Consider the following 22,067-nt stretch of genomic DNA (forward strand, 5'->3'; position numbering starts at 1 on the left):
CTTTTCAGGGTTCCCTCAACGCCACGCAATTTTTCCCTCATATATCAGCACTAGTTGTCATCCTGCTGGCAAGATTTATCCACATGACGCTAGCGTTCCAGTTGGGATTTGTATGTGTGGCTCTGGCCATTGCCACCGATTGGTCACAGTCATGGTCAAGGACGATGGAAAGGGAAGAGAACATGTCAACACTGAGAAAATAAAGGAGCGGCAGCCAGAAAATAACAAGGGCAGTAAGAAGAAGAAGTGCATAATGGAAAGAAATATCTGAACTGGAGAAAATAAAGGAGGCTTATTGAACAAACACGGATCCGGATGAGGTAGATATATTACCTAATACACAAAAATTATACATTTTCTAATAAGTGCAGTGCACATTAGTTTCATAAATTTTGTGTTGCTATAAAACATTAAATTGAATTATATGACATTTGTATAAATGTGCAATACTATTTGTAGGTCTTCGATGCAAACGTGGTCACATATGTGAATGACAATACAAACGGTGTTTCCAAAATCACATTTGAAGACCATAGAAAAATGACAGCGAGGTATATTGAAGTAGTAGTCTTTCTGTGGTCTTCAAATGTGATTTTGGATACACCATTTGTATTGTCATTCACATATGTGACCACGCTTGCACCGAAGACCTACAAATAGTATTACACATTTATACAAATGTCATATAATTTTATGTAAAGTTTTATAGCAAGACAAAATTTATGGACACGCATTTTAAACCAATGTGCACTGCACTTATTAGAAAAGATGTCATTTTTGTGTATCTAGTAATATATCTACCTTATCCGGATCTGCGTTTGTTCGATAGGCCTCCTTTATTTTCTCCAGTTTAGATATTTCTTTTTCCATTATGCACTTCTTCTTCTTACTACCCTTGTTATTTTCTAGCTGCCGCTCCTTTATTTCCGGTGTCGAATTGTCTATCAGTGTTGGCATGTTCTCCTCCCTTTCCATCGTCCGTGACTGTGACCAATCGGTGGCAATGGCCAGCGCCACACATACAAATCCCAACTAGAACGCTAGCGTCATGTGGATAAATCTTGCCAACATGACGACAACCAGTGCTGATATATGAGGAAGAATTGCGTGCAATTAAGGGAACCCTGAAAAGTTGCCCCTATCGTTAATTTGTTGTTTTAGTGTAGCCTACAAATTTAACTACATAAAAATAGGAAGATTATGTGGAGTTAGAGTAGAATCAATGCCGATTAATCACAGATAATCAAATTACTTTTGCCAGAAAACAATATTTAATGGCGTTAACAATTTAATACGCAAATTGATTGCAGCAGGCACAATGCCATGCACGAGTATGAAAAGGAACACATAGAAAAGACAAATTGGAGAAGCCAAAATGCTTAAAAGAATTATAGAATCCCGATGAGCCACCATCCGACTCTGACGGACCAACTTCTGCCTCCATGGTTAGAGATAGTCAAAAAGAAAAATTTTAGAGCAGATAAAACTACAGCCCAAGCTCAATATTTATAAGGCAAGAGATAGTCTCAACCTTAGTGTTGCGTCTTCTTGCACACCAAGATACTTTGTAGCCCTAGCTTTGATCAAGTAACAGAAATTAGGGTCTGAAACAAGGGCACAAGAGTAAAAAAAAAAATTAGGGTCCGAAATAAGGAAAAAAATAGGGCACGAGTAAAAAGTTTGGGTCCGAAACTAGGGCAGAAGAGTAAAAAACTAGGGTCTGAAATAAGTTTGTATTAATCTAAATAAAAATTAAAATGCAACTCAAGAATTTGCAGCATAAAACTTGATTTCATTCATTCCTCAAATGTCTAAATAGAAATTAAAATGAAACTCAAGAATTTGCGGTTCAAACTCAATTTTGATCACATTTCCTAAAAACTCCTATCACAGCTTGGCTGCTTAAACAAAAACGCACTCAATAATAATTTGACAAGCGTCCAAAAAATTTAAAAATAAAGCCTGAACAAACAACTTGTCAAGTTGTTATTGGGTGAGAACATGAGCTGCTGCTTTTTTTTTCTAGCAGCCAAGCTTTGTTCCAATAAAACTACGAGGATGAAACTGTATTAACCTATCATTTATTCCTTTTAATATTTTTTCAATTTTGTAAAATGTTCTCTTGTTTTTTTTTAGTACATCAATATTTTTATTTTTTACATTAGGGGGAGAGGGAGCTCGGTTAAGCTACATAATGGATAACCTAATTTGATATCGTTGTTCAGGTTTGACAGATTTGTCACATATACGGTTATGTTATTCTGTAATCTAAGTATATATGCTTTGGGAATTGTTGTTAGCACTCCAAAAATCTCATTCTACACTCCAAACTTTCTATATTAGGAAAGAAAAATACACTTATGAGGAGTGTAGAAAGAGATTTTTGGAGTGCCAATAAACTTCCCTATGCTTTAAGTGGGAGTTCGGTTAAGCTACATAATGGATAGCCTAATTTGATATCGTTGTTCAGGTTTGACAGATTTGTCACGTATACGGTTATGTTATTCTGTAATCTAAGTATATATGCTTTGGGAATTGTTGTTAGCACTCCAAAAATCTCATTCTACACTCCAAACTTTCTATATTAGGAAAGAAAAATACACTTATGAGGAGTGTAGAAAGAGATTTTTGGAGTGTCAATAAACTTCCCTATGCTTTAAGTTATCCTCAACTTTGGTGTTTTCTTCATGCTGTATCGTATAATTTGTCCTCCTGTCATTCTGATGCAAAAAATTTCTCTCAGCCTTGTCGTTATGGGTAACAACACTGAATTTGAAATTCAATGTCAATGCGAGGGTAAATCTCTTTGAGGTATCTATTGACGAGCTTGTTTTGGTTAAGTTATTCTGATATTCAAAAGCAATATTTATTGTCGTTCAGGTTCTCTTTTTCACTTGATTGCTATTTGTAGTGCAACATAAGAGTACTTGGAGGGTTTGTTTCAGCTCATTTACTTGCAACTGATTCTACAGATAGGCTGCTTACCTTGGCTGAGGACATAGGGAAACGCTTCCTACCTGCATTTAACACACCCACTGGATTGCCATATGCATGGATTAACTTAAAGGTAACGTCTGAAGCATGCTGAGCTCCAGTGTTTAATTACATGGTGATTTTTGCGATGCATGCATGATACGATTCTTTCTACTTCATTATCATCAGTCTCAATATACAGTTCCGTGTACTTGTATCTTGCATAATCTTTTCAAGAGTTCACCTTTCAAGTTTCAAAACTATATGAAATTGTTTGGTGGTTTTCTTTGTAAGAAGGATATGTGACTCCGCAGCAATGCTAAATTCTGTGGACAGTGTGGATGGAGTGATGGAGAATGATACTACTGAAATGAGCACTTCAGGGTGCGGTGAGGGGCTTTCTTTTGCGGTATTCAGATGAGGACATCAATAAATTTGACTTTCCTGAATCTCGAGATTTTTTGTATGAATTCAGGTTCTCTAATTCTGGGAATGGGAGCATTGTCCCCGATTGACTGGAGACCCCAAATATGAATCAGCAGCTTTATGTGCTCTTCGTAAATTATGGGCATGTGGAGTTCGTTGAATTTACCTGGTACAACGCTGGATGTATCAACTGGTGAATGGATTGTGTATTCACCTGGAATTGGAGCTGGTAGGTTTCGTCGGGGCTTTGAGGTCTTTAATGCACTGCATTACAAGTATATTTAGTAGTTTACTGGGTTTCCCAAATAGTACAAGGGCCAATATTTCCTTGTGCAGTCTGTTGCCACGCCCTTTCCTTAATGTATTTTGAGTGCGTAGAGTTTGATGTTTCTGATGTTGGATTATGTGTTTCTTCATTTAGGGGATGACTATCTATTTAAGGGTCACATCCTTCTTGGAAATGAGGAGTTCTGGAGGATGTTTCATTCTGCTGTGCAGAAATATTTCAGACATGGTCCATGGTACAACATTTCTTCCTAGCCTTTTTTGTGCCTTGTTCAATTCATTATTGGTACTTTCCAAGTGTTAAAAGTTTGGATTCTAGCTGTAAGATTAAATTGAGATGAGTAGGCTGCAAAGTTTTTGTGGTAACGCATATTACCATGAAGCTGATATGAGGACAGGAAAAGCAACGTATTGGCAGCTTACAAGCCATCAGGCATTTTGGCGTGGCTTACAGGGAGGGAATCTAAAACTTGTCATACTGCTTGATGATGACTTCAACCTCGGAAAGAGTCTTCTAATCCTTAGATACGAACTATGATTTAGGTTCTTGTTGGCGATATTGCAGCCGCAATGTATTGAGAAAGTGTGGAGTACTACCAGAGAGGTTACCGCAGTATTTCTCTTAAGGAAAAATAAAGAAAAGAAAACTGTCTAATATGAACTGTAAAATAATGTAGGTATTTGTTTGACCATCAACGTTGCATCCCACAGAAAAGTATTATCCTCTGCACCCTGAATTGGCAGAATCAACTTTCTACTCGTATCAAGCAACTAAATGTTTGATAATTTTCTTATTAGTTATCTTCATTTCCACATGGACCTAAAAATTCAGGTGATATTTTGTAAGAATTTAGACATTTCTGGGCCCTAAGTGACTACTTTTCTGATTTTTTGTGTCGTGTTTGTTTCTTTTATCAGATCATGGTATATTGAAATGGGGGAGTGAGTTCTAAATTCTCTGAACCTATACACCAAAGTGGAAGGAGGTTTTGCTAGCATTAGAGATGTCACAACTATGCAGTTGGAAGACCATCAGCATAGTTTCTTCCTTACTGAGACGTAAGAGTTGTTTTTCCCTTTCACTGCGCAACTAGTGAGAAAACAACCATTGCACTTTTAACATACATCTGAACTGACGTCTTATGTTTTTTGTAGGTCCAAGTATCTATTTCTCCTGTTTGACGATTCATTTTTGGCTGACCAAAATTATATTTTCGCAACCGAGGTGCATCCCCTTCCAATGTTAAGGAGTTGGCATGAGAGGCTTCCTGAACCTACATCCATTCCAACTGGACTTCTCTGAAGGTGTTGCTTCTACTTTACTGCATCAGTAGTAGTTTTTAATTGGTAATCGGTCCGTAACAAACTGAAAACATGCTTCTTGGAAAACAAAAGGAACAACAGATTTGGCAGACTCTTTTTTGAGGCAATCTAATCTTTTTATCTAAACTAAATAAATAAATAAAATCCCGATTTGAGTTGCAATTTCGTCCCCCTTGGTTTTTTGTTTTTCAATTTTTAGCTGCATTTGATACTTTGAGGTCAGTGCAGTATACCATTACATGCTAGTTCATATTGGTTGTGACGTTTTAATTTGTGCAGACCGGAAAGCAAGCGTGATGTGTGTGCAAGTATGTCCTACAACAATGAATTCGTGGGAATGTGGCGGAGAACAAGTTGTGAGTGCTTGCCACGTCCCAGATGATTGTAGTGACCATAGATGTTTAACAGACGATGAATGTGGAATTGACTCAACTAATTGTAGACGAAGATGGTGTAGCATGGCCGGCTGCTGCGGGCTGTGGTTGTTCATATGACTTCCACGGAAGACCAGAGTTGTTTCTGCAGACAAAAAATAAATGTAATTTCTGTAACTGGAGAAATCAGGGTATAGGAATATACATACACATCTGCGTGATACATTATGTTTGAGAGAGAGAGAGAGAGAGTCCTTTAGATTCTCACAGAAATGTACCAAGCTTTGAGTGATGATTTATTTAATTTCATTATCCCCACTTATTTGTTTATACGTTTTTCATCTCTACTTCCATTGACCGTCGTTTGACTTTTTTATTGGTTGGGAATGATACTTTTATTCAAGACTAGCAATCGGCACACACTCTCCATGTGTGCAACTAAATTTGTTTACATATCTAAACTACCTTAACTAGTTTTCTCTCGTATTTCCTTCAATTTCGGCTACTCCTACTTTACCTCAGATGTTCTTATTCCTAATCATATCCTTTTTCGTGTGCCCATACATCTAAAGAAGCATTCTTATCTCCGTTACATTCATTTTGTGTATGTGTTGATGCTTCATCTGTACATATAACATTCCCCTCCTGTTCTATCTACAATTTTACTTTGTCAACCTTATCAAATTCGAAACAAATGAAGTTTGAGTGGCTGATATAGTCATTGTGCAGTTACTATTGTATACTTGTGAAGCATAGCTTCGCAGGATAGGGAATGATGGCCGTATTACCTATTCGCTAGAGGAACCTTTCTTCAAATTTGTCTTCCGATAATTGAAGAAATCTCAAATCCAAATTGAGAAGACAAATTTTTCATCCGGTTTCTGTACCAATACAATAGGCTAACCACCTTTTAAAGTACGAAGCGACTTCAGATGGTTGAGTTGGAAGAAATATATACCATAGCAGTTTAGGGCACTAACCACTTGTTCGGACCCATTCTGTCATTTCTTGTTCTATAACATCTGCACTTCTACTTAGTTCTCATAATTTGGTCCCTTTTATTTGAGTTTGACTTGTGAGAAAAAAAAATCTGAAAACTATTCATACTAGGGGGCACAGGTCAGGCCATGTCCAAATTTAGTGGAACCAAACTATAACCATTTGGAAATAAAACGGGATGAGACGGGGTTAGTAGTCACATTTTAAAAAATGGAAGCGGACCGTTTGAAACGGGATGGTTCCAACAGGTCCACGAGTCCATTTCATGGTCCAATTGAAAAACCTAATGCAGAATTTTCAGAAGGCAGAAAATCTAAAATCTAGAACCAAAATGCAGAAATTCCTAACTAGAACCAAAATGCCAAAATCCCAAATCTGGAATTTTGTATCCACCTAAGTTCCTAACTAGTACCAAATGCAAAAAAATCCAAGTAAGAGAATGAACAATAAAAACCCAAACCGAAACCAAATCAAGTAAAACTCGACGGATCTCCTCAGATGCCTCTTTTGAAGGATCTCAAATTACAAAAAAAAGCAAACCAGGATCGACGGAGACCTCAATCCCCTTCACCTTCTTTCTTTTGTTTGTTTGTTTGTTTTGTAAGAAGAAAAAATCTCACCAATGCTTTGGCTAAAAAGGAACAAAATCACTTTGATCTTGCATGTAAATTAGGCGCGCGAGTTACGACAGAGAGACCGGGATATGGTCGAAAATCGAATCTGTGTGCTAAACTATTGTTTTCCACACCCGACAGAAGGACACGTGTCCCAAATGAGGACAAAAGGTCAGTTTGCTTGGAGTTTGGTTTGGTGGAGCCAAATTCATCATGATTCATAACCTTAGATGGATATTTACCAAACTACCCCTAAGAGTGTCCAGCTACCAAATATATGATTGGGCCAAGTTCAAAAATATAAAGCCATCACCATCACAAGCCATTTCCACATTTTTCCTGTGTGTATGACTGAGCTGTAAACGTTGGACTCAAAAACTGAAAGAGAGAGAAAGTGAGAGGAGAGAGAGAAAAGGAAAGTTTTTTGGGCAGTGGGTCTGAAAAAGTTTGTGTCTTGAGAGAGAATTTTGAAATTTGGATTGGTGGTGGGAAGAGAAGATTATTGGGTGTGTTTTTTTTTTTTGGGGTGGAGGGGGGGGGATGGCAACATTTGCAGGGACGACCCAGAAGTGCAAAGCGTGTGAGAAGACAGTCTACTTGGTTGATCAGCTCACTGCTGACAACAAAGTCTACCACAAGGCTTGCTTCAGATGCCACCACTGCAAGGGCACCCTCAAGGTATACATACGATGGACTTGTTTGATAAATAAAAGAAGCTATTTAGCTGCTTAGAGTGCTGGTTAGCACAAGCAATTGGCTGATCTTTGGATGTGGGCATAGATCCATTGGGGATTGAATTGTAATTTTGTGTCTTGCAATGCTGTGTTAAGGATTGAGATCTCTACATTTGATTCATCTGAAATTTACCTGCATTGACTCTGTTCTTGAAGTGCTTTTTCCTAAATTCTACACATTTGAGAAAGTGCTTTCTCTGTTGGTAGAAAGTAAGATTGATTTTGAATTTTGAGTTTGATATGGTAATTCACCCCAGTATCAATTTTACCCTCCAAATTAAACTTGATCAAGAACTTGTTCATAATTGTAATCAAGCCAATATTTCATAACTGTAAGGCCGAAATACTTGTTCAAAACACAGAAGGTATTGAGTATCAAGCTAAGGGAAACAACTATTCTGCAATTTTTACCTTAGCATTGAATGTTGGTAGCAATGTGCTTACTAGATTGCCAACCATGAATCCATGATGTCTTCTAGGTTTCCGAATTGTCATATAGGTTCCCAAAAACGGAGTTTTTGAAATCGAGTTCAGAAACAAGGCACCTGCTTGTCACATTGAATTCTGTGTGAATGTTTGATCTTTTAAAAATGGAAAAGTTTAACTCTGTTTCTCTTGTTGTAGGTGTGATATTTACGATATGTCTGATACGTTTATCCTTATTTACTTCTGTCTGTGCAGCTCAGTAACTATTCCTCTTTTGAGGGTGTTTTATATTGCAAGCCTCACTTTGATCAGCTATTTAAGATGACTGGCAGCTTGGATAAAAGTTTTGAAGGTGATAAGCTGCTCAACTTGTCTTAACACATATTTTCGTATGCTTATAACTTCTGGCTAATTTGTAATGTTGGATTATGTTTTCTCCCTATTATTGTTTTCTAGGTATACCAAAAACTGTTCGAGAAAGATCCGATCAGGTACCTGCCTTCACTTGCTAACTCTTTTGCGTTTTCCTTCATAGAATTTTTCAAGTTAATTGAAAAAAAGTAATTTATTTATGGGATTTAACCCTTCTTTGTAGAAGTTTTTATATTTACGCTAACTATTTCCAGTACACAGACCAACAGTAAAGTTTCGAACTTATTTGCTGGTACTCAAGATAAGTGTGTTGCTTGCCAGAAAACAGTTTACCCCATCGAAAAGGTAGATTTCTATTTCAACATATTGATGAGCTTCCTCAATCCAAACTATATGTCAGCTCTCTTGGATCTGTCCCTTTCCCATAGAAACAATTGCCGATGTTAATATGCATTATTAATATATAGACGGTGTGATTCTACTTATACTCCATATCAAATATTATATGAGCAATAGTGCTCTTGTTCTGTCATTCAAACCGAGAAAACCCTCTCTCGCCTATCATGTGCTTATATTTTTCTCATCACTTTGCCACTTTCCACTACTATATTGAAATTTTTGTAACATTGGAATTGTGATACATCATCATTTGAAACCATCCTTAATATCAAAATTCTCGTATTCTGTATGTACATGTTCCTGCGGCTCGGATGAGTATTCTTGCTGCGTATAACCATACTATAATAAGGTTTTCTTAGTTGTTTTTGGTTGCCCCCGCTAGAAGAAATTTCTGGCTCCGTCCCTGTGACATTGTAGAATCCTGCATTCTATAACCTGCTTATTTCGTGTTCCAGGTGGCTGTTGACGGCACATCATACCATAAACCTTGCTTCAGGTGCAGTCATGGAGGCTGTGTGATCAGTCCATCAAACTATGTAGCTCATGAGCATCGTCTCTACTGCAGGCATCACCATAGCCAACTCTTCAAGGAGAAGGGAAACTTCAGCCAGCTTAGCAAGCATGACGAAGTTAAAGAGGTGACTGAGAATACAGACGCAGAGGCTTAGTAATTCTATCAAAACTTTCACACTGAGACTGATCACTCTCACAGCGGAGTTTCCGAGCAAGAGTCCGACTTGTAGCATGTACAAGAAGATCTATTCGGGTTCTGTTTTTTTCTATTTCTATGTAATGTGTTGCACTTTCGGGTACAAAAATTTGTATTGCTGCATTGTTGCAAATTTTTGAGTTTGAGTTTGAGTTTGAATGGATGATATACTGCAAGTTAATGCATAGTTTTCGAATAGAATAGCGATTGGCCGTAATTTCTTATACATGGTATATCTTTCATCCTCATCCTTGCCTAAGAAATCCAACTTTCTGTCACCTCATCTTAAATTTCTTAGTATATATATACATCCTTCTTCAATGTAGAAGTTGATGGACTTGCCAATAGGAGCCATGTATTTGTATTCTGCATAAAGGGCTGGTTGGTTTCTTCAGTTCCAAACAGCGAAGACTTGAAAAATTGATTGAAAACTAAATGTTGCAGACGTGCATATTGGATAGAGCGGATGTGCTTTCTCCTATACATCCGAGTTCAAATTTTCAAAACTTACTCTCACAATTTAAATTAGTTTAAACTAGATTATTGCTTGTATTTTGAAAAAGAACACTAAATGCAAGAATTATTTGAAGTGTGGAATTTTGGGCAGCCGGACCCTCGGAATTGATAGTTGATGATGATGCCTCTTTAAACATATCCTTGCTACAACTTAAAAATCGAACGTCTCATTTTGTTGTCATTACCAAACACTGTTGAAGGGTTTATTCAGCACTTATTCTAATTCAATTGGATATACATCTTACATATCATCTCAAATAATGGAAAAAAATTTAGTGTGCCGGGAACTCCCCGTACACAAGTGTCATAATACAAGTGATTTGATATTAGAAAAAAAATATTTTCAACCACTCGTATTATGACACTTGGTGACTGGGCGTGGTCACGACACATTGAAAAATCTCTCTCAATTACACTATTATAGTAGGAATATTTTCAAATAGCATCATTATAGTAGAAAACAGTATCACCGTAATTTGTATGAAGATCATCTACATATGATGTGGATATTGTCGATGTTCCCCCAATATACTAATAGCAAATAGTCTCGTATAGTCAGGATATCATACAACTAACACATCAATAAGCTATTATTATTGGTTGAAAAATGATAACCACACACTTTTTTTTCCTCCTGCGCATTTCTCGTTATTTTTTTCCATTAAATTGAAACGAGAAGACAATGTGTAATTATCGTTTCTCAGTTAATTTTGTGAATTTCCTAAATTGATGGTGTTATTGGAGAGATCTTCCTAAACAAAAGACATGCCTCAAACATGAGAGACTTTTTAGTGTGACCGGAACACATGATGGTACACACGTGTCACTGTACAAATGGTGAGACATATGTGTTTAAAAGTTAACAACTTAAATATTAAAATTTTCAACCACTTATATAAAAACACGTGATATACCACTCGTATTCCAATCACAATGATAAATTTCTCCTCAAACAGTTTGTGATGGCCCTCTAGGCCAACAACTTTTGTTGATTGTCATGGGCTTGCCCCACTTTTTCCCCCAAAAAGTCAATTTTTCCTTGGTACGCACACAAATTAAATGTTTGGAGAACCTGCTCCTATGCTGGTGCATGCTGGTTTCGCAAGAAAGATGAATGCCCCAGAGGGTTCTCTCTCACTCCGTCTTATATATAACGAAAAGTATCTCTGCAACCATTTTGAAAAAATAAAAAATAATTGTAGATTAAGTCTCTTTGAAATGAAGTAACTGGATGCAGCTAAAAGAGATAGTGAGAAGTAATTAAGGTATATTTAGAAAGAACTCAAAGTGTTCTCAGGGAAGAAGTCATAGATTTGTTTGGATAGGAGCATTTTCAAACAACGTCGTCACAAATTAAGAAGTTAAAGAATTTACAAAACAAAATACTTATCTATAAGATTTTTCATACAACATATTACAATATCTCTCGACGCATTTTCATGTTTTGAAAGCATTGCATTACAACTTCATTACCATTACCATCAAATATCTCTTTTTTTTATATAAAAATATATAATCATGTTATCATTCATACATTGATCTCTCATCTGATTTCTTATTCAATTCTTCAGAAATTTCATGATCAAAAATGCTCTTTCAACTTTGGCAGTAGCTATTAAAGAGTTAATGCTAATGTCAAAAGCAAGTAAACTAATGATACACCTTGCTAATGCCACCAGCATATTCAACTTTTTTTTTTCATCAAAAAAACTTAGTGGCTCCATCCTTGAGTGTTCTTTAAAGGGTTGGTTACGAAAACCGCTTGCATCTGTTCAAAAAGGGGATAGCCTAGATTAAGCAACCCAACAATATTCCTGATAAATTAGGAACAGATGCAACCTAAGAGAAAAAGGGATAGCCTAGATTAAGCAACCCAACAATATGCATGGCATATTGAGGAAGTGGGCAACAATGGCAAACGCATGAAGTCCGTCCCACATCAGAAGTGGGATTTCACTTATTTCATGGAATAATCTGAGGACCCCAGAATCATTAAAAATTGCATAAATAACCAACTGAGAGAGTAAGTTGCATGCCTAAGCAAAAGCAGCCTCGTGTGAGCTGTTTGCAATTGTCTTGTCCTACTTCAAAAGCTCTTCGTGTGAACGAAGTGGAGCAAATAAATTTAAAATAAAATAAAAATAAAAAGGAAAAGCGAAAAGCCGTCTTTTGCTTTGTTATTTTTGGTCTGTCTTGCTCTGATACAACGAATGGCAAAAAGATGAGGAATCAAATCAATGATGTTGTTTTGTTGGGAAGTTTCCTTTTTACCTTTGCGTTTGCGTTTGCGTTTGCGTTTGCATTGGTTAGAAGATGTCAAAAAGTACGGGCTTTTGATGATTAAAGCTAACTTTGCAACCTTATATAGCTAGCAGCTTACTGTTGTTTTGTTTTGCTGATTGAGAATATTTTCTGCAGTTGGATGCTGAGATATTTCTTCCCTTTAAACATCTTAATTTTAGTATAATTAGGGAGTATGACTCACTTGTGACAAAGTATATATATTTGTCGCGTGTTATATACGACGTGACATGTTTTTATTTCACTCCTTACTTAAGTTACGTGAAAAAAAGTACAATATTTTATTTTGCTCTTTACGTGAATCACGTGAGAAGTGAGATATAACGTAGAGGTATGGAGGACGTGTACACCTGGTCCAGGAATAAGTAAGCTTTCGGGTAATTATATGAAACATAAGGGACATGGATATAATTACACTATCCCTAGATCTGCAGCCTGACTATGATGGCTGTGTGCATGCAGCACGATATGATAAAATTTTTACTTTTTCCATCTCTTCTTGACAGATATAGCAGCTTTCGTAGAATCAAAATTCTTTATCTGAAATTTTGTACAACAATTTGGTAGTTGTCTGAAACTTAAACGTAGCCTGATTTGGAGGAGATTAATTCTTACATGTAATGAAGGATAAATCTCCATCACTCTATCTCTCGCTCATAAAGTCGCGTCATTCAATCTTACTCATCATATCACTGCTTTTAATTCGAGAAATATTCTTACTTGTAATGGGATGAATCTCCATCACCTTATCTCGCTCATTAAATGCGATATGATATAATGAGTGAGACAAGATTAATGATCTGTTACACTAAAATTTTTCTCTTGAATCTTGATATGAACAAATTCTGAACCGTTGGCCATTATATAATCTGGTTCAAAAGCAATCTGCAAGGTATGATTCGTGAGCTAGTAAACTAAATTTATTGAACAACTATTAATTAACCAAATCAAACCAAAGCAATTTTCTTCTTGAACTAAACTTTCATTAAAAAAAAACAAATCTCTTCACTAATTAATTCTAGACATTCCACCCCTTTCTGTACACAACTTAACCCAAATCCCTTCACCTGAAGACCACCCCTTTCTACCTGCACTCTTAAACGTGCCCTACTGGTTTTTCAAATCAAAAGAACTCCTCATGCTGCACATCAGGGGGAGCTTTGATCTTCATCTTCTGCAGGTGGAGTACTGATTGATCCACTACTTCTCCGCTGAGTCGCTTACGCGTCATGTGGGAAGATTAGGAGAAATTGATATCTCAACTTGCAGCCTCTGAGATGCTGTGTAATGAGGGCTGCCACGTTCTTGATGTTGTTGCTGTTCTTTGTCGGTATCCTCCTCTCTCACGTTTGTTATTCACCTGTTGAAAATGTTTGACATGATTAATTAGATAGTGGTTTTCACTTAATCAGTATATTAACAGCACAACTAATCCAAATTAATATTTATTTATTTATTGGTTCTTTCAATTATTTATTGATTATATTTGTTTATCCATTTAGCACAGTACTGAAGGAAGTTTCAAAGCATTTTATAATTTTGTTTATTTATTCATCTACTTAATGATTTAGGCCGTTACAGGAGGAGAACTCAATGCTCTTTCCCGATTTTATGCTGATATAACAAATCAAGGAATCTTCTTTGGTTATGAACTTGTCTAAATAATTATTATTTTTTACTAAAAACATGATTAATCAACAAAATGAGATTGACCACTTCAAGCACAATCAAAGCTCAGCTCAAAAGGAAGGAGTTTGCAGTTCAGTGCTTAAGAGCGTTAACTCTAAATCTGAGATTTTGTGTTCGACTTCCGTTAAAAGGAAGGGGCTTAAGTTTAGTAATTAAGAGCGTTTGACCCTAAACTTGAAGTTTTGTGTTCAACTCCTAGTTGATTAAGAGATTCACCAATTGTAAAAGAGAATCTATTCGAAATGTGACAGAGGGATTAGATGTACGGACCTAATTAATAATCAAGGAGATAAATTTGTTAAATCAAATTTTAATTACCTGGATGTCCTTCTCCAGCAGCTCAGAAGTCTCAGATCTTCTGCCTGATGTCAGAAATTGCTTCTCTCTCATCACCCTCTCTACTTGTGGCTGCTGCTCTCCTTCCACCTGATGATTGTTATTTCTCTTCACCTTCCCTTGTTTCTTTGCCCACAATCCCTTCATCACTTCTAAAAACCCAAAAACCCAGATTTAATTAAACTCACAATTAAAAAGGATAAGTGAGTACAAAAATAAGAAGATTAAACCTAACAAAGTGCGGGAATTTGAAGTAAGCTAGTTGTTTATGACAGCGTGCCAGTTTAACTAAGGGTTATGGCAATTTGTCACCCTCAGCTCTAGTTGGTAAGGACAGTGTATCATAACCACAACCATAACCAATCCTTAGTTGCCGGCTTAGTTGGTCAAGGCCGCCCCGTTGATTAGAATAGTTTAGAATATCATTACGGAAATTGAGCAAAAAGTGCAAACCTTGAGTGGCGATGAGTCTGTAAACTTTGCCAAGAACAAGAGATTCGGTTGGCCTGAGGAGCTTTATGCGCGTCACTCGAACCGAAGGAGCCGTATTCTTGTTGTCGTTTGGATTCGAATTCTTGTCTTTCTGGTCACCACCAGTGTCAGTGGTAGGATTGGAGGGACACAAGGTGGTGGAGATGAGAAGAGCAACATAGTGGCCAGGGTTCATCTTCATGATCTCACTTGCACTCACTTCCCCATAGAACTTCTCTTCCTTCCCACTTGGCTGTTGTACTACCAGTGTTGCTGCATCAATTGCCTGACAATTTCCCATTTCTCCCTCTCGTTCCTCTCTCTCTCTCTCTCTCTCTCTCTCTCTCTCTCTAGAGTGAAGTTGAAGAAAAGGGAAGGGAAGATAGGGGAAAGAGGAGGTGGTTTGAGCTCTACAACACGCTCTTTATAGCCACCCACCAACATCCACTTACCATCCCTTGCATATCCTTGCTTATATTACTTCTGTAATTAAGGTCCAAAAGATAATTAAGATCTGATTAGGGTTAGTTTAGTGATTTAGGTCCAATTTTCTATGACGTGGAGATATGTAATTGGGTGGCTGGACAAAAGAGAAGTTTGGACCGTACGAGGGTGGTTGCTTAATAGATGCTTTGAAAAAACAATTAGATGCTTAACAACTGCGACAAGTCGTCTAACGTTTGGGCGTTACTGCCACTTCACCGGATGAAAGAACAGCATCACAACATTATGTTTCTCCCACGCGTCTGTGTTGATAAAAATGCACGCAACAGTCAAAAAAATTCCTAGGTATTATCGATGCTACTAGATTGCATAAAAATTATCTACACTACTAGATTTTTATTGTTCATGCCGAAAATGAAATAGTCATGGAAAAATTAAATATTATGTTTTTGTTCATGAGGATCGACTTGTGTCGAGGCTTAGAATATTATGTTTTAGTTCCTTTTTCAACCAAAGAATATTATGCTTACGTTAATAACATTGATTGAAAGTTTGATTCTCACTTCCCAAATCTCGTTTCACTACATTATTGGTTTTGTTCTATATATTTACATTTTAGGATGATATTAGAGCTAGATTATAAAAACGATTTCATATGCTCTCGCGTCTTAGCGATGAAGAATAAAAAAATATTATTTTAGACCAAGTTTGCTTACAGCAAATACGAATTAGAATCATTTTGACTTTCGAGTTTCTTGCGTTTATTAAACTATGACTATGAAAATTATTTCACTTCTTAACTTTCTCACATGTAAAAGCATATTGAATTGAAAAAAAAAAAATTGAGTTTACATTTTAAAATTTGTAATCAAATACCAAAAATCAAGAATTATATCAACTATAACCACCACGAGATGACCCAGTGGTTGGGGACAAATATTAGGCTCGTATTCCACACGACACGTCTTGAGTTTGATTTTTTTCACCGGTGAAAGATGGTGGCCAAGAAGAGGTTGAAATGCCTCTGTTGGGTTTTCCAGTCCCTAAAAAATGGACTGACGTGACAAAACCACCAATTGGTCTCCTTTTAAAAAATGAATTATATCAACTAGGAAGTAGGGATACTATCTTACCTCTCATATTTCTACATTTTCCAATTCCCTCTTCTCACAATTATGTTAAGTAAACATGTACTCTTATACCTTAATATCAAATTCAAAAGTAAGTGACTATTCATTTGGTCACCTAATGGTCAAGAGAACATTCACGTCGAATTTTTCTTCCTCAATAACTGAATATATATTTTTCCATTTTATTTTTATTTTTTACCGTTAAATCTTTACTTCATAACGAAGGCCTTAAATTGTAATCCACATATGGTTCCATCAGAAAACTAAGACCTACCAACATTGTGACTTTTCAATTCCAAAACGTATTGACAAATTTAAAAGCTACCAATAGCATGCCCCATATAAATTAATATAATTCTATAGGACCACAAATGAAAAAGACCCCATGAATATCAAACAGCATCAAACAATAATAATAATAATTCATTTTATTATATTCCATTATTGCACGCCCTCATGCCTAGCGTGACACTGTACCAGAAGCCATTAGACCACCGGACCAGGACGCTGCCGTTTTGTTTCGCATTGCCCATCAAACACGACCAAAAGAGAAGAAGAACAAAGCGTGAGAACTGTTTCCAGTTTCAGTTTTTAGGGTTTCGTACAAAACCTGGATAAAAACGTGAAGAAGCTTTGCGGTTTCTCTGAGGGAGGTGGTGTGGCCCCATAGGTCATGCTGCTGAAGTAGCTAGGATTCCCTCTCCTCCGATTAACCTCTTTTTTCTCTCTCCTCTTATTTAAATGGTCACGATTAAGTAACGTTAACATCTTGTGTCTTTATAAAGAGAGAAAGACAAAGAGAAAAATGATAAAGGATGGAAGAGAGAAGGGAGGAGTTTGGATGGAAGACAATCTTACGATCCCATGTTATTTGGATTCACAGTTTGACAAGTCTCAGCTTTAGACACGTGACATGAGTACGTGTCGCATGCATGTGAGCGGATCGGGGCTTCGGTCGCTGTGATTTACCGTTTACGTTACAAAAGGACTTCCCTTAAGTGGTAGCCAAAGCTCTGGCTTCTGGCTTTCTGCTTCTGCTTTTTTTTATTTTCTTTCCATGGCGGCCAACCAAAGCAACATCTTCAGATTAGAAAAACAATCTCCTGCGCATGCTCATCTTCTGCCATGTTTATTTGCTTAAACTAGGGAAGTCAGAAAGAGTGGCGATAAAGAACTCGAGTAGGTAAATCCTAACATATAACTATACATCTCAGTATTTATCGTGGAGTTTAGTGTATGTCATACATTGTTATATGATAAAAATTCTTAAGATAATGTATATTCCCCAAGTATAAATTAAGAATTTGTAATGCTGGAAATGTCTTAGTTTCACGTGTGTTAGTAAACATAGAGAAAGTAAACATAGAAAAATCAGAAACCGAAATAGTTGGAATATTTATTTCAACTATTTTTAAGTACGTAAACATGTCATTTTTATAGATTGATCAATACCTCTTGTTTTTATATCATTAGTAAGGAGGGATCAAAACTTAGGAAGAGACTCCAAGACACTTTCTTTTTCAATAAAACATTATTAAAAATTCAAACTTTAAACATTTCAAGAACGAGCCTCAAAGGGATGATGCTAAGAGACCATCTAAGACCATATGATGTGGTAGTTAATGGTTGGGTTTTTTGTTTAAATCATTAAGAAGGTATCCAACCATCATCCGTCACATTATATGATCTACTAAATATGATCTCCCTAACATTTTTCATCTAGAAATAGCATGTAATACAATGCATTCGTTCTCTTCATTATTTTCTAATAAAATTTTGACAAGCATTATTTGAAGCTTTTAGGATTTAGAGGTAACCACTGTGTCATATGATTGCTTAGGGGAAATAATTGTGTTTCAAAATACCTCGCCATGCTTGACCAATTGCCATGATATTGCAATGGGGTCGGGACCACTGTAAGGTTCCATGCTCGGTTGTTGATAGGAGCAAACAATAGTCATACTACAAGATCAAGGAAAAGTGGAACCACCACTCTATCTGATTTTTCTGTCTCTGAAATATGGCTAGCAATTGATATGGTCTCTCCTATTCTGCCTTAAAAATGATTTTTGTAGCAACTTTAGTCTTACAAATTAATCACCAAAATCCTATATTATTTTAAATTAATATTATTTTTAGTTGCAACTAATTTTTACGCAAGATAATGTTTTTGTTTCTCGGAAGGAAGTTATAAGAACGGATGTTAGATTCCACATCGTCCAGGGGAAAGGATCCTCTATGCTTTATATGTACTCTCATCCCTATAGCACGAGGCCTTTTGGGAATTCACTGGCTTCGGATTTCATTGGAACTCCGAAGTTAAGCGAGTTCGGGTAAGAGCAATCCCAGGATGGGTGACCCATTAGGAAGTTCTTGCGTGAGTTCCCATAAACAAAAACCATGAGGGCGTGGCCAGGGCCCAAAGCGGACAATATCGTGCTACGGCAGAACCGAGACTGGGATGTGACAACGGAAATATAAAAATAAGTGTTTTATCACTAAAATTTTTGCTAATTTGGCTTCACATCAGTATTAATTAATGGGGGCGTATTCTTGACACTATTTTTTTTATACAATTTTTTACATCTATTATTGTGGAGTCCACTTCCTAATATATTTTAACGATCCAGATGTCTATCTTTTAAAACGTCATTCAAAGATTATCCTTACAAAAAATTAAACAAATCCAAAACTATTAATACATTTTCATTTGTACGGAAGCAAATTGACGAATGTGGTTATACAAAGGAACCCTGAAGCCTTAATTCAACGGTCATATATAGTTTCAAATTTAGGTGATTTTTGATACACATGATCTTTGAAAGAAAATCTAAAAAATAAACGATTTGAGTCAAAGAAATACATATTAAGTAGGCCTCACAAAAACTTGTGTAAAAAGAGCGATGTCACATATCCGCCTCTTAGTTAATATATATCAAATTGCAATGGCTAGATTTGTACACATATTTTGACTATTTTATGATAATCGAATGCAATGCCTAGATTTTTACACATATTCAAGTCCATAACAGTAGGAAATATATCAAAATCGGTTATTGGTGTAAATTACTCTTTGCACTTTCTTGTTTTACATTTGTGCACATGCTTGGCCAATCTCATGTGAAATCAAGATGATATCACGTGACAAATTGTACATTTCAAAATCTTGAAATACTACACATGACAAGAGGAGGTATTCTGATTATGATTAACAAGCATATATTTAGTGGTAAAAGCTTGCAAATCCAGCAAGAAATTCATTAAAACTTGGACATCTACCTGGGAAAACCCACATTAGTATAGGTGCAATTGGAGGGGAGAAACAGTAATCATTCAGCATCATACAACTTTGACTCTTGTAACTAGATCTTAATCTCTCATAATTAACAAACTAAGATTATTGCTTAGCTTTAATCTTAGTTAAATCTCATACTAATGCAAAATTTTCATCAAGTTGGTTCTTCTGTGTCCTAGATCGTAAACATTATATGAAAGATATTGATCAACATATTATAACCAAACCAAACCAAATCCATATATATAATATATACATATACACACACAAAGAAAGAAAAGTAACAACTGGAGTGGGAAAGTCAAAGTCGAAAAAATGATTCCTCACTTCTTTCTCTCATTTAAAACGAAAATATAACAGCTGTAACTAGATAATTTTTACTTCAATCCCTTGATATGCTTATGTTATCCATGCCAAAAACGAATGGATTGCAATCGACTTCCTCTCCCTTTTCATGAATTGAAGTGGGTTGATCGTGGATAGGAACAGTAACAATAGTGTTGGTCCCATTGCCATTCCCTTGGCATGCATTCGACGTTGTCTCTCTAATTGGACCTCCCACCAAACAGCAGCAGCTAGGAGATGAGTACTTTCTGGGAATTTTTGTATGATCCGACTTGTTTTTTGTTTCTTTCCCATTGTGTATTAATTTGTAGGTCCCTTGCATTGTCATTTCCATTAGGCAATAAAACGTTGGATTTCTATTAATTTCCCATACCAAACAGCAGATAGGATGTTGGGAGATTTGATTAATTTGCTGGTTTTTGTTTCTTCTGGTTTTTTGTACCCCTAATCTGTGACCAAAAGCCAAGAAGATATCCTAATAAAATCCTCTCGCCTGTATTTTAAGTACTTTTCTCTTTTCTTTTCTTTTTTTAAGATGAGTTTTGACGAAACGGAAATGTTGCTCCTTTGTGACTGAAAGTTTATGTGTTGAAATCGTAAAAAGTCTTTTTACAAAATAAGGATAAGGCTATGTACGACGTTGTTCCAACCCTTACAAAACGGAAAGTGTTGTTAGTTTGGAATATCCCCTTTTTCTTTTTTTTTTCTTTTTTGAATTATTAAAAATAAGTGCTTAAATTGGTGAAGTGATCTTCGAGTAAGACACGTCTCCTCTTTCTTCCGAACATAAGGATTTTTATCAAATTGAATTAGAGAACTTTAACAAAAAAAACTTCTGGTACTGTTCACTTTAACGAAAAACCAAATTTTTACACTAAAAAGTCAATCATGGTACTATTCACTTTATCCTTTATTTTGTCCTTATCATTAAAACTCAAAGTTTTCAAACCATTTTCATTAGTTTTCCTATTGAATTATGGGTTGTCTAGTTTATCCCCCTTAATCATCACCTTGGAAAATTTCTCCTACTTTTTGGGAGATTTTCAGATAATTTAGAATGATGCCAGCTTCGATTCTCCATGTGAATAACTGTGAGTGGGATGTTAATTTGTTGGAGATCGACAGACTCAATCAGCTGTTAAATGTTGATGCATTACAAGATGAGCGACTGAATCTAGTACCCCTTGAGAATAATTAACACATTTTGAATTTCTTTTTAACCAGGTTGACTGTTTGTTTGTTCAATTAACCAATGGTCAAGTGGCAAGGATGAACATATGTAGTACAAGCTGGTAGGTTGGAATCAAAGAATCTCCCATCCAAGAGATACCTATGCTCTGATCTGCTTACTAATTGGAATGGGATTTCAGTGGGTCTGGTGTAATTGGGCTCTAAGAAATTGTCTGGATCAACCACACTACAGTGGGTCTCATCATATTTTGGGTCCACCAATAACATAGATCTCAATTGAATTCATTCCAAATCCAAAACTGATATATCCAAATGCTACTCCAACTTGTTGGATGGACCACAAAATTTTTGTATGTTATGTTCTTTTCTTGGTCAAGAAAAGAAAAAAGAACAATCTAAACTGCGAAAAGGGGAAATTGGTCTCGATTTTATTGAGAGGAGCACATTCGCTTTAGTTAATGTCGTTACGCCCCGTTTACAGTTCTATGGTACTAGTTAACTAGCCAACACATGCAAATGCAAGACATTGAATTTTCTTGGAAATGCAGAGTCATGAAAAATCAGTAGCATGTTTAAGATCTTTCAGCCAAATCAAAACAAACTCTAATAAGTTCATCGAAATGGATTATAGGACTATCTTCTGTGTATGACAATCATTAAAGCAAGGAAACTTTAACAAAAAGCTCCCAATACTGTTCACTTTAACGAAAAACCA

The 22,067-nt window shown here is 36.2% G+C and overlaps 2 protein-coding genes and 1 long non-coding RNA gene across 15 annotated transcripts; 2 read left to right on the forward strand and 1 right to left on the reverse strand.

The window, feature by feature from the left end:
- Positions 1-2,455: 2,455 nt before the first annotated feature.
- On the forward strand, positions 2,456-5,711 carry LOC137711086 (uncharacterized). Of its 13 annotated transcripts, XR_015963366.1 has the most exons (10): positions 2,456-2,470; positions 2,744-2,811; positions 2,912-3,067; positions 3,271-3,362; positions 3,449-3,628; positions 3,821-3,920; positions 4,362-4,516; positions 4,603-4,743; positions 4,840-4,989; positions 5,287-5,711. It is a non-coding gene; the product is annotated as an uncharacterized LOC137711086 (long non-coding RNA). The 13 variants fall into 13 exon arrangements; XR_015963362.1 differs by lacking the exon at positions 4,362-4,516; XR_015963367.1 differs by lacking the exon at positions 4,362-4,516 and having other exon boundaries at positions 3,271-3,357.
- Positions 5,712-7,310: 1,599 nt separating this feature from the next.
- On the forward strand, positions 7,311-9,851 carry LOC137711083 (LIM domain-containing protein WLIM1). The gene is made up of 5 exons (XM_068450287.2): positions 7,311-7,672; positions 8,410-8,506; positions 8,611-8,645; positions 8,788-8,871; positions 9,381-9,851. Exons 1-5 carry the CDS (start codon positions 7,535-7,537, stop codon positions 9,591-9,593), a joined length of 567 nt encoding a protein of 188 aa, XP_068306388.2. The 5' UTR covers positions 7,311-7,534; the 3' UTR covers positions 9,594-9,851.
- A 3,502-nt stretch (positions 9,852-13,353) lies between these two features.
- On the reverse strand, positions 13,354-15,399 carry LOC137711408 (uncharacterized). The gene is made up of 3 exons (XM_068450645.2): positions 14,930-15,399; positions 14,459-14,628; positions 13,354-13,811 (listed from the first exon to the last, which is right to left on the reverse strand). The coding sequence occupies exons 1-3, from the start codon at positions 15,246-15,248 to the stop codon at positions 13,710-13,712; spliced, it is 591 nt and encodes a 196-aa protein (XP_068306746.2). The 5' UTR covers positions 15,249-15,399; the 3' UTR covers positions 13,354-13,709.
- Between the last annotated feature and the right edge of the window lie 6,668 nt (positions 15,400-22,067).

The sequence above is a fragment of the Pyrus communis genome, chromosome 6, assembly GCF_041283825.1.
Source record: "Pyrus communis isolate YQ-2024b chromosome 6, ASM4128382v1, whole genome shotgun sequence".
Lineage (NCBI taxonomy): Eukaryota > Viridiplantae > Streptophyta > Magnoliopsida > Rosales > Rosaceae > Pyrus > Pyrus communis.

Excerpts from the sequence above, each read along its gene's own strand:
- LOC137711083 (XM_068450287.2), top strand. The coding sequence starts at position 7,535 with ATGGCAACATTTGCAGGGACGACCCAGAAGTGCAAAGCGTGTGAGAAG. Across the intron at positions 7,673-8,409 it reads ACTGCAAGGGCACCCTCAAG|CTCAGTAACTATTCCTCTTT; the intron begins GTATACATACGA and ends CTGTCTGTGCAG. Across the intron at positions 8,507-8,610 it reads CTTGGATAAAAGTTTTGAAG|GTATACCAAAAACTGTTCGA; the intron begins GTGATAAGCTGC and ends ATTGTTTTCTAG.
- LOC137711408 (XM_068450645.2), bottom strand. The coding sequence starts at position 15,248 with ATGGGAAATTGTCAGGCAATTGATGCAGCAACACTGGTAGTACAACAG. Across the intron at positions 14,629-14,929 it reads CAGACTCATCGCCACTCAAG|AAGTGATGAAGGGATTGTGG; the intron begins GTTTGCACTTTT and ends TTGGGTTTTTAG. Across the intron at positions 13,812-14,458 it reads TGCTGGAGAAGGACATCCAG|GTGAATAACAAACGTGAGAG; the intron begins GTAATTAAAATT and ends CATTTTCAACAG.